Genomic DNA, 11,513 nt, shown 5'->3' with positions numbered 1-11,513 from the left:
ATAGTAATGACATGACGATCGAAGAATTTGTTAATTAATTATCAATATTTCTTTTTATATACTACGGTATATTTTTTTTTTTAAAGAAGATGCATCTGGTATGCACACTGTTAACGGTAAACAATGTGCGGTTTTTTTTTTACGGATGATAATAAAATGGTAACCCTGCCTGTGCTCTCGGTATACGCTGACGGGGCACTAGTGAAGGGTGATAGGTGAGAATAAAAAGGCAGATCAGTTAGCCTACCGTGATGAATACACCTGGACTTCAGCATGATGGTTTCCAATGAAGCCGGGACGGGTCGCTAGTAATTATATATAATTGACGTAACTGTGGAGAAATTATGTCAACTATTAGTGTTAACACTCATACTATACCGCACGTAAATACTACACGTAATATACTTAAATGAATTCACTCAATTTTGAATGAGATTTTAAAAAGACGTAACAATGATTAACGTCGTACAAAATTTTCTTATACAAACGTAAACCAACCGTGTAACTCTTGACGTAATCAAAGTAGGATCAATTCGAATTTATATAAAATTGACGTCAATTATTATATGGCATAGTGACACACATTTCGCTGTACTGTTTGGTAAAGCTACGATGACTGATGCACGTGTTAGATTTAGGATGAAGAAAGAAGAAAATAAAATATATGTGGCTGTAATATTGACGTAAATGTTAAAGAATGTCAAAATAGAATCACAAGGTATGAAAGAGTCATTTACCAGAGGGAGACTGTACAAAAGTCGATTGCTTTGGTACTTCTGTCCCATTCGTGTTTCAACCGTGAAGCAGTTGTGTTTGCATGGCTGTGTTTCGGTTTGAAGGGTGGGATATGGCGTGCATTTACTGGGTACAGAGGAATAACACCTGAGTCCTCAGGAATATCAACGCATGGGGGGTATCATGGGCGAAACAGTATACTCTGTTATGTCCATGGTACTGCTCATGTCTATAGGCGACGTTTACCACTTTCCATCAGATGGATCGTCAGATTGTTTGCCATTCTAAGTTGTATAAAAAAAAGCACGTCTTAGTCCTCAAAAAAGACGACCCATAAGGATCGCCACCAAAGTGTATCCTGTGATCTCCATGTTGTTCATATCATGGTTTCCACAATCGATAAAATGGGCTATCACTTTGTATGTCATTCCATGTTACATAAAACTTCATGCCAATGCCACTACCAATGCCTTCATGCCCGTCTATTGTATCAGCTGTTACCAATTGCTTGCAGCTTGTTAACATAATTAAATTGCTGAACATACCCCCCCCCCCCAATAAGGGGGGTTTTGCCAATAGTTGCTACGCTTGCCTTTTGGCTTTTGGTGATGTTTTAAGAGGGACGCTGCTACCCATCCCTCGCCCTTAGAGGGAAAAGTATTGTTAGCTATGGAGTTTGACAGCCCTATTGCTAGGAATATGCCCTATTAGGTCGACGTCCACATGGTTCCACCTGGAATCCATCGTGGCTAATTCTAGATGAATTAGTCAGGATGGGCTAACTGACCTGCTTTCATCCTCATCGATAGCGAAGACGGGGTTTCCATACCATTATCACCCATTAAAAAAAATACCCACGGGAAAGGAAGGGGTAGTCCATTCTATGCCGGGACCGACAAGCCGTCTGACCAACATAGAAATAGCCGGCTATAATGTATTTCGACTAAAGTGTCTGATATTAGCGACCTGTAATTGTGGTACTATCCAGTAGTGCCTTTGACAGTAATTATAGGATGTACAGGCACCGTGTCTAGGGTTCTGTAGCTCATAAATCCTTAATATTATTATAAACTAGCTTTTGCTCGCGACTTCGTTCGCGTGACTTGGATATACTTGGATATTTTAGCAGAGGGGGACTTTGTACAAAAGTCGATTGCTTGGGTACCTCTGTCCCATACGTGTTTCTACCGTGAAGCAGTTGTGTTTGCATGGCTGTGTTTCGGTTTGAAGGGTGGGATATGGCGTGAATTTACTGGGCACAGAGGAATAACACCTGAGTCCTCAGGAATGGCAACGCATGGGGGGAATCATGAGCGAAACAGTATACTCTGTTATGTCCATGGTACTGCTTATGTCTGTAGGCGAGGGTTACCACTTGGGGTGCTGGGTCGGAAAACCTCCAAGTGCGCCCTGGCCATTGTAAGTTCACTTGTCCTGTTGGATTCGTCCGGTGGGAACGGTGGCTGACAATGGCTGGGGCCTGGTGCATCCCGGACAACGGCGGTAAGTGACTTCTCGCAGTAGGGATCTCACTTACCGACGGCTAATATTCCGACACCGCAGGCAGTATATGCTCTCCGCTTTGTCGATCAAGTCGACAGTTCTGGGGATGCATAACTAACCTGCCCTACTTCGTTTATCTCTTCTTTTTATTTTCTCTTCATTGTTTTTTTTTTTTTTTTTTTTTGGTTCACTTTTGTTTTTGTTTTGCTCTCTGTCCTTTCCTGTTCTTTTGCCTGTTCTGTTCTTTGGTTTTCTTTCTGTTTCTTTTTCTACGTGGTGGCAGCTGCGGTCCTATACGCCGCCGCTGTGATGAGCGAGGATGCTCCCTCTGATGTTTGTTGTGGCTCTAACAAATTGGGGCCTCTGGTGGGTCGACGGGTTCGGTGGGTGCTTAATTGCGCAGCCAGACTGGCCTTGTGCCACCGTCGACAAACCCGTAATCCCTCGCGGAGGTGTGGTCATGTTTCACACCCGAGTGAGGGGACGGGGGCCTTGGCTTAACCGCCTGGGCCGTGAGGAGACAACCTCTATAAAAAACCGTTTGTTTAAGCTCCGGTGCCTGGCGAGGGACAGTTCACCCTGCAGAGCACGTTACCGGATACTTATTTCGGTTGGCGTATTCTGCGGGGTGGGCGGGTCGGTGACGAAACATCGACCGTAAGGGCACCAACCTTTGGGCACCTGCCGCACCCAAAGAGTAGTAGGCCGTGCATGGAAGCAGGGGGCAACCCCATGCACGAAATCAATCCCCCATACTCGTGGGAACGAATATGGAAAATAAAATTAATAAAAAAAAATCCAATGACGTAGTGTCCGAGGACGTAGTGGCAGTGATGTCCGCGAAGGACAGAATGGACTCGGTGCCTGGGAGCTCGGGGGTCACGAAAAAAACCCCGAAGAGCTTAGCGCTAACAGATAGAGGCTCCAGACGAGCTTCTCCTGTGGCTTTGCCGACAGAGGCGGAAGACCCCGCAGAGCGGGAAAGCGCTGGAAGCGCCATGAGCATGAGAAGTGCTGAGTGCGGGTTCGACTCCAGCCTCTCACGCTCCAGCTCGCGCTCAACGATAATTGGGGACGGGTACACCGGCATGCTGGTAGATAAGACGATTACAGAGCAGCTCGCTTCTGCCAGGAAAAGGCATTTTTCTGGCTCGGACTCATCCGGATCGACTGGGATAAAAAAGCAAATAAAGATTAAGTTGCAGGATGCTAAGGGCAAGAACAAGCCCCAAAACCAGCGGGCCGGACCGGCACCTGCAACAAGCAGGAACCGGGTGTTGGAGTCAGACTCCAACGACGAGAGGGCCTCCTCCAGCAGAGAGAGGAATAGAGTTACGACCCGCTCAAAAAGCAGCACCATGGGCCAGCCAGTAAGAAACAACGTGACGGAGGAAATTATTCAAAGGGCACGCACTGAAGTTCATGGCAGAGCAGGGACGGTTCTCGACGTAATAAGGAAGTCCAGGAACCTAAAGGGCACATGTCAGAAGGTAATGAAGGAGGAGATCCTTGCCATCACCCAGGTGGTTGACCAGTTGCAGTCGGACTTCAATCCACAATCGGTCACTCCCCTTCTCTCCCGGAACTTGAGCCTGGAGAAAGAAGTCGAGAGCCTGAAAAATCAACTGGCTGAACTTCGTGCGGCCCAACCCGCTCCAGAGGCTGAAAGGGAGACCTTTGTGGCTCCTAAGAACAGAGCCCCACGGACAGCATCACGCGCTGCACCATGCACTACTCCTCAGGCGGCAATCAGCGGTGAAGACCTGGAAATATTCAGGGAGCAGGTCATGAAAGATGTGTCCAGGATGATACAGAAGGAGATGCGGGCAATGTTCCTGGAGTTTATGGGACAACCCGCCATAATTAGTGCTGCCCATTCACCTGCACTACAGGGGAAACAAGAGGCGTCTCTTCGTCCACAATGGCGTCCACCTCTGCAGGGTGACGAGATGTACGAGACACTCACAAGGCTTCCCGGTGCAGGCGGTCCCGATTTTAGGAATGCCCCGCAGTTTCAGGCACCTCCTCCGAATAGTTCTGGCCGCAACTCCCGGTTCAAGCCGACTGACAACCAGATCGCGTACATGCCGTCTCCAGCGATCCCGTCCACATCAAGGGCACCGGCCGATACTTGGGCCACAGTGGTCAGGCGGGGTGGCAAAACCCTAGCTGTGCCACAAAATCAAGGGCAGCCGCAAGCTGGGAAGACTAGCAAGAAAGGAAAAGCGCAGAGTGCGCCTAAGAGCGACAAGAAAGGGCCGCCGTCCCCGTCTAAGCTTCGGGCTCCCAGGTCTTCGGCGGTCATTATCTCCCTGCAGCCGGAAGCCGAGGCAAGAGGAGTGGACTATGCCAAGGTTCTGCAAGAAGCGAGGTCCAAGTTGGACCTCGCGAACTTTGGGATAGAAACCATCAAATTCAGGACGGCGGCCACCGGGGCCAGAGTACTGCAGGTGCCGGGCGTGACCAGCTCAGACAAGGCCGACGCGCTGGCAAACAGACTACGTGAGCTCATCCCTGGTGACGTAGCAAAAGTCTCTAGGCCCACCAAAATGGCAGAAATGAGAGTGATGGGCCTAGATGACTCCATCACATCGAGTGAGCTCGCGGCGGCTATTGCTAGGGATGGCGAATGTCCGCTGGATGTGGTCAAAGTGGGGGACATAAAACGTAACTCCAGCGGACTCGGCACATGTTGGGTCCGGGCTCCGGTCTTGGCCGTTAAAAAAATCACCTCTGCAGGCCGCATATTAGTCGGCTGGGTAGCGGCGCGCACTGAATTGCTTAGGCAGAGGCCGCTGCGCTGCTATAAATGTCTCCAGAGCGGGCACGTGAGGTCGCGGTGCTTGCATGAAGAGGACCGCAGCGGTCTCTGCTACAGATGTGGACGTCCGGGACACAAGGCGGCAAGCTGTTCCGCTGCACCCAACTGTGCAGTCTGCGCCCCCTAGGGCGCCCGGTGGACCATTGGGTGGGCGCAAAAGAATGTGTCCCACCCAAAAAACAAAAAAGAGGCGCGATTGTTGTGATCTCCCGGACGCCGCATGAACGGGATGTGGGGGAGGAGATGGACACCGGTAAATGATGGCGGTCCATCGTCTCCTCCAAACAAATATGAACCATGCCCGCGGCGCTCAGGATCTCCTGATGCAGAGCGCCGCGGAATGGCAGATTGATTTGATAGTTGCCGCCGAACCCTATAACATTCCGAATACCAGGGGCTGGTTCGGTGACACAGACGGCCTAGTGGCCGTAGCATGTTTATATGGGGATTCTGCCCCCCGCTGGCCTCTGCTTTGTTCCGGGGTGCCGGCTTCGTTGGTGTGAGTTGGGGGGAAATCGTCGTCGTCGGGGTTTACTTCTCTCCCAATAGAACCCTTGCTGAGTTCGAACAGTTCATGAACGGGTTGGAAACCGCAATAAGCCAACACCCAACCCGTCCAGTAATGGTGCTGGGGGACTTCAATGCTAAATCTCCGGCTTGGGGCGCCCCAGTAGCCAACGCTCGCGGCAGGGTTCTTGAAGAATGGGCGACCGCGGCTGGCCTCGTTATACTCAACCGGGGGTCAGTCGCCACATGCGTGCGCTGGCAGGGCGAGTCTATTGTGGACATATCGCTTGCCAGTCCGGCCATCGCACGCAGGGTGCAGAACTGGAAAGTCATGGATGAGGTGGAGTCTCTGTCCGACCATAGATATATTAGGTTGGACCTGCTCCCCTCTCCGATGCTTCTGCATCCGGATCGCCGGGGGAGAAGCAATGCTCCGACACTCCCTAGATGGGCATCGAAGCGCCTTGACAAAGGCGTTCTGGTGGAAGCTTCAATCGTGCAGGCCTGGATCTCTGAGTCAAGTTCTAGATCTGGGCCTATGGAGGTCGAGGAGGAGGCACGTCGGTTCGGCAACGCAATGTTGCAGATCTGCGACGCAGCGATGCCCCGGGCCGGCCCTCGACCCCCTCGGCGTCAAGTGTACTGGTGGTCTGGCGAAATTGCGGCTCTACGCTCAGAGAGCAATGCCGCCAGACGCCAGTACCTCAGACACCGCCGTCGAAGGCAGAGTCGCGACGTCGAGACGGAAGCGCAGCTGTACGCGGTCTTCAAGGAGAAGAAGAAGACCCTACAGATGGCCATCAGCAGGGCCAAGGTTAGGGCCAGAGAGGAACTTTTGAGAACTCTCAACGAAGACCCATGGGGGCGCCCCTATAGGAAAGTCAGGAGCAAGCTCTGCTCCGGGGCACCACCTGCGGCTGAGGGTCTCCAGCCACAGCAACTGGAGGAGGTGCTAACCGGTCTGTTTCCGGAACAACCGGAATATCAGCCTCCTCCTATGGTGCCGCGGAACCGTAGACAGGAAGAGGGCGGCGGCACCGAACACGCTGGGGCCCCGCCGATCACTTCAGTGGAGTTCTCACTGGCCGTGGACAAGCTCCGGGGGAAGAGTACCGCCCCCGGGCCAGATGGTGTCCCTGGCCGGGTCCTGGTCTTGGCCCTGGATGTCCTTGGGGACCGACTCCGGCGTCTTTTCGACGCTTGCTTGGAGTCGGGACGATTTCCCAGAAAGTGGAAGACGGGCAGGGTTGTCCTGCTCCCGAAGGAGGGTCGCTCTGCGAACACCCCTCTGCCCTCGCTGTTTCGCCCGATCGTGCTGCTGGATGAGGTCGGTAAGCTCTTTGAGCGGGTAATAGTGCGCCGACTCGTCCAACACTTGTCCCAGGATGGCCCTGATTTGTCCCCAAACCAATACGGTTTCCGGGAGGGTCGCTCGACCATAGACGCGCTTGCGCGTGTTCGCACCCTCTCGGAAGAGGTGGTTTCCCGGGGCGGGGTGTTGTTGGCTGTCTCTCTGGACATCAAGAATGCCTTTAACACCCTGCCCTTTGCCGTCATCAAGGAGGCACTCGAATATCATAAAGTGCCTCCCTACCTTCGGGATATAATCGGGGCCTATCTCGAAGACCGGGAAATTTTCTGTGTCGGGCGAAACGGTATGATAGTACAGAGGGACGTACAACGCGGCGTTCCGCAGGGTGCGGTCTTGGGACCGGCCTTGTGGAACGTCGGCTATGATTGGATTCTGCGGGGCGCACTCCTCGCGGGCACAAGTGTCGTCTGCTATGCTGACGACACATTGGCTACTGCCCGGGGACGGGACTTCATGCAGGCTGTCCGTCGTGCCACAGCGAGCGTGGCACTAGTTGTCGGTCGTATACGTCGGTTAGGGCTCAAGGTGGCGCTCGAAAAGTCGGAGGCAATCTGTTTTCATGGCCCCCGGCGAGCGCCACCCCCAGGAGTCTACATGATGGTCAGTGGACACAGAATCGAGGTCAAGTCTCACATGCGTTACCTGGGGCTTGACCTCGACAGCAGGTGGAACTTCCGAACTCATTTCAGGAATCTGGCCCCCCGCCTTATGGCGGCGGCTGGTGCACTCAGCTGGCTGCTGCCTAATCTGGGGGGCCCAGGAGATAGCTGTCGCCGCCTATATATGGGGGTAGTGCAATCCATGGCCCTATATGGGGCTCCCATCTGGGCGGGAGCCTTAAATAGGATGAATGTGACCTGCCTCAACAGGCCACAGAGGGCCATGGCCATTCGAGTCATTAGGGGATATCGTACCATCTCCCGCGAGGCGGCATGTGTGCTGGCAGGGTCCCCGCCCTGGGACCTAGAGGCAGAAGCTCGCGCGTCGATCTACAAATGGCGCGCGGAGCGACGTTCCCGGGGCGAGTGCCCCACCGAGAGGGAAATGAGTTTACGGAAGTCCTGCGCTCGGCGGATCCTTCTGGAGAAGTGGGATGAGAGGCTGGCCGACCCAGGGGCCGGCCTGAGGACCGTCGAGGCTGTCCGCCCAGTGCTGAAACACTGGTTGAGCGGGCGGCGCAAAGGTCCACTGACCTTTCGGCTGACACAGATACTGACCGGTCACGGTTGTTTCGGTCAGTACCTGTGTCAGATTGCGAGAAGAGAGCCGACAACTGAGTGCCATGAGTGTGGTTGCGACCGGGACACGGCACAACATGTTCTAGAAGAATGCCCAGCGTTCAGTGCAGAGCGCCGCGTCCTGGTTGCGGAAGTGGGGGTGACCTCTCGCTGCCGAATATAGTTCGGAGGATGGTCAGTAGCGAGAGGTCGTGGAATGTAATACTCACCTTCTGTGAAGCGGTAATGTCGCAGAAGGAGGCGGCCGAGCGGGAGCGGGAGAGTGCCCCCACCGCTCCCGTCATGCGCCGCCGCCGAGCCAGACGAAGGAGAAGGGGCGCGCCCAACTCTGCCTCTTCCTTCCCCCCCATTAGGGTCGGGGTGTTGCCTTGAGGGAGGCACACCCTTCATATGACCCTAGGAGGTGCGCGCACGTATCCGTGCCCTCCTGTGATGGTAGGGTGGGAGGGACATTCCCCACCCTAACTAAGAGAGGAGGCCTGCCCTACACCACCTACAGGGCGGGCCGTCGCGTTGGATACTCGGTAGTCGTACAAACGGGAACCCGGGATCCAACATAAGCGCCTCGAGGTACGTCGTGTGGTTTTTAGTGGGTACGAATCCCACACACCCCAGCTGCCCTCCCTTCGGCAGATGGGACGGTCTTTCCGAAGATTTTCCACACGGAAAAAAAAAAAAAAAAAAAAAAAAAAAAAAAAAAAAGGCGAGGGTTACCACTTACCATCAGGTGGGCCGTCAGCTTGTTTGCCATTTTAAGTTGTATAAAAAAAAAGATATGTTCGCTGCCGGTGTAAAAATAGCGTATGTGCCTCTCCAACTGCATATACACCAAATTTCATAGTTATAAGCAAACAAACTCACTTTCATATTTATAATATTAGTAAGAATGTTAACACGATTCACTCACTTCAAAAAGAACTTCAAAAAGACTTCAAAGACTTCAAAAAGAAGAAACTTTTCTATATTTTTTTTTTTATGTTTGTTACCTCATAACTCAAACGTCAGTTGTAAATCTATTTGGAAAATTCCTCTTTTATTTGAAAGGATATATTTTTAAGTTAGTCCCATGGAAATGTTATCAAAATCAGTATAGTAATTTAGTTTTTAAATCAAAATGACTAGTTTTGACATAATTGAAATAGATTTTTACTGTGGAACACAATCTTTGAGGCCACGCGAACGAAGGTTAAAAACTTTTTTGTTTCGGTTAAAATTATTAAATAATAAATTGTATTCTATATTAGGCTTTTAAGGGATAAATGTATAAAACACACTCTTATCCCTTAAAAGCCTGATTTTTTAAATCAGATTAAAAAATATATATAAGTGTACCCTTTACTATGTTTACTAATGGGGAAAAATAGTAAAAAATATCAAAACGATATTTTTATATATTTAAACATGTAACATGTAAACAGCCAAATATTAAAATAAAATCGATTGTAGGCGCCCAATGCGATTTATAACGCCGGTATCAAATTTGAAACTTCAGGTATTTAAGGGTTATACTTGGAGCTGTCTACTAACTAATGTATCCCAGTAAGATGAACGAAGTCGTAGAAAAGGCTAGTAAAAAAAAAAAGTTAAAATATGTATAGCGAACCCAAGCACGGGTAATTTCATAGAACATCATTAAATAACACTGGAGCGACACCTCGTGATTGGTCACGCGTGTAATTGACGTGAATATTTCAAAAGCACTGTCCGTTTATCGATTCTCCAAAGTAATTCCTATGTGACACCGGCAGAAAATAACTTTATTACACTTATCAAGTGAGTGTGGCTTGATACTATAGCTTTGTTTGTATGGAGATTCGTAATACCCAACTTGGTATATATATTTTAGATATTAAGCCATAATAACGAATTCCTCGATAAAATGTACCATATGACGACCAAATGTCCGACTTGGCCCACTGTAACTGCGTAGTGATGTTGCATCTCTGTGCATTTTCTACCGAATTTATCATGGGGAGTGCTCTGAGAAAATGTTCGGATTGATACCTGCTGCTGATTTTCACCACCGTACAACCCGCCACAAACTAAAGTTTCATTCCAACCATCTGAACGAGTGGCGGTCCTCCACCGTGCCTTTTTCAAGGCACTTTCTCCCACGCACAATTACTCTTTGGAATCAACTTCCAGCAGCAGTATTTCCGAACCTATACGACATCATAACCTTCAATTAAAGAGCATATTCCTTTTTAAAGGGCCGGCAGCACACCTGCAATGTCTTTGGATGATATATGAAGATGTAGGCAGGCCACTTCATTTTCACCTATCATCCCTCATTCTTTTAATGGGTGATAATGGAATGGTAACCCCGCCTGCGCTATCGGTATACGCTAGCGGGGCACCAGTAAAGGATGATAGGTGAGGATGAAAAATCAGATCAGTTAGCCCATCGCGGTGTATACATTCAGCACGATGGTTTTTAGGGAAGACCACGTGGAGGTCGACCTGACAGGGTATATTGCTAGCAATGGGAATAATAGTCCGCATTACTAATAATCTCTTCCCCCATCATCCCTCATTGGTACCCTGCCAGTGTATACCGATAGTGCAGGCGGGATTACCATTCCATTATCATCCAATAAAATAAACCCTAAGGGCTAGGGGGAAAAGGGATTGGTAGTAATGGAGACTGAGAATCCCATTGCTAGCAATGGGTATATTGCCAGGTCGACCTCCTCACGGTTCCCCTGGAAACTATCATGGTTAATTCCTGGTGAATTCATCATGATAGGCTAACGGGCCTGTTTTTATTCTCATCGATTACCCTTCACTGGTGCTCCGCCAGCGTATCCCGTTAGCGCAGGCGGGGCTACCATACCATTTTCACCCATCAATAAAAACCCTAAGGGCTTAAGTTCAGCAGTGGAACGGTTAAAGGCAGATATGATGATATAATGAATAATTTGAATATACAACCAAAAAGTATATTCCGAGATAACTGGACTATTGAATTTCTAATTACATTGCCGGGGAAGGTTTCAAAGTTATTTTAGGTATCCAATTCAGCAGGTTGCTTCATAATAACGTTTGCTCCGCCAATTTAGGTGTAATTGCACCCAAATTTCCGATCACTATTCATAATTACTTAACTTTGCTAATAATGCTAATATATAAATTGTGTTTTCATGGCTGTATTTCGGTTTAAAGGATGGGATATGGCAGTGAATTTACAGGGTACAGAGGAATAACACCTGAGTCCTCAGGAATGGCAACGCTTGGGGGATATCGTGGGCGAAACAGTATACTCTGTTATGTCCATGATACTGCTCATGTCTATAGGCGACGGTTACCACTTACCATCAGGTGGTCCGTCAGCTTGATA

The 11,513-nt window shown here is 49.9% G+C and overlaps 1 protein-coding gene across 1 annotated transcript; it reads left to right on the top strand.

Moving 5' to 3' along the window:
- Positions 1 to 3,008: 3,008 nt before the first annotated feature.
- On the top strand, positions 3,009 to 5,186 carry LOC128201781 (uncharacterized). The gene has a single exon (XM_052899715.1). It carries the CDS (start codon positions 3,009 to 3,011, stop codon positions 5,184 to 5,186), a length of 2,178 nt encoding a protein of 725 aa, XP_052755675.1.
- The last annotated feature ends 6,327 nt before the right edge of the window (positions 5,187 to 11,513 follow it).

The sequence above is a fragment of the Galleria mellonella genome, unplaced genomic scaffold (genome assembly GCF_026898425.1).
Source record: "Galleria mellonella isolate WM207_F2 unplaced genomic scaffold, CSIRO_AGI_GalMel_v1 utg63, whole genome shotgun sequence".
NCBI lineage: Eukaryota > Metazoa > Arthropoda > Insecta > Lepidoptera > Pyralidae > Galleria > Galleria mellonella.
The sequence above is the reverse complement of the archived record's forward strand: the minus strand, read 5'-3'. Positions and strand labels throughout refer to the sequence as shown.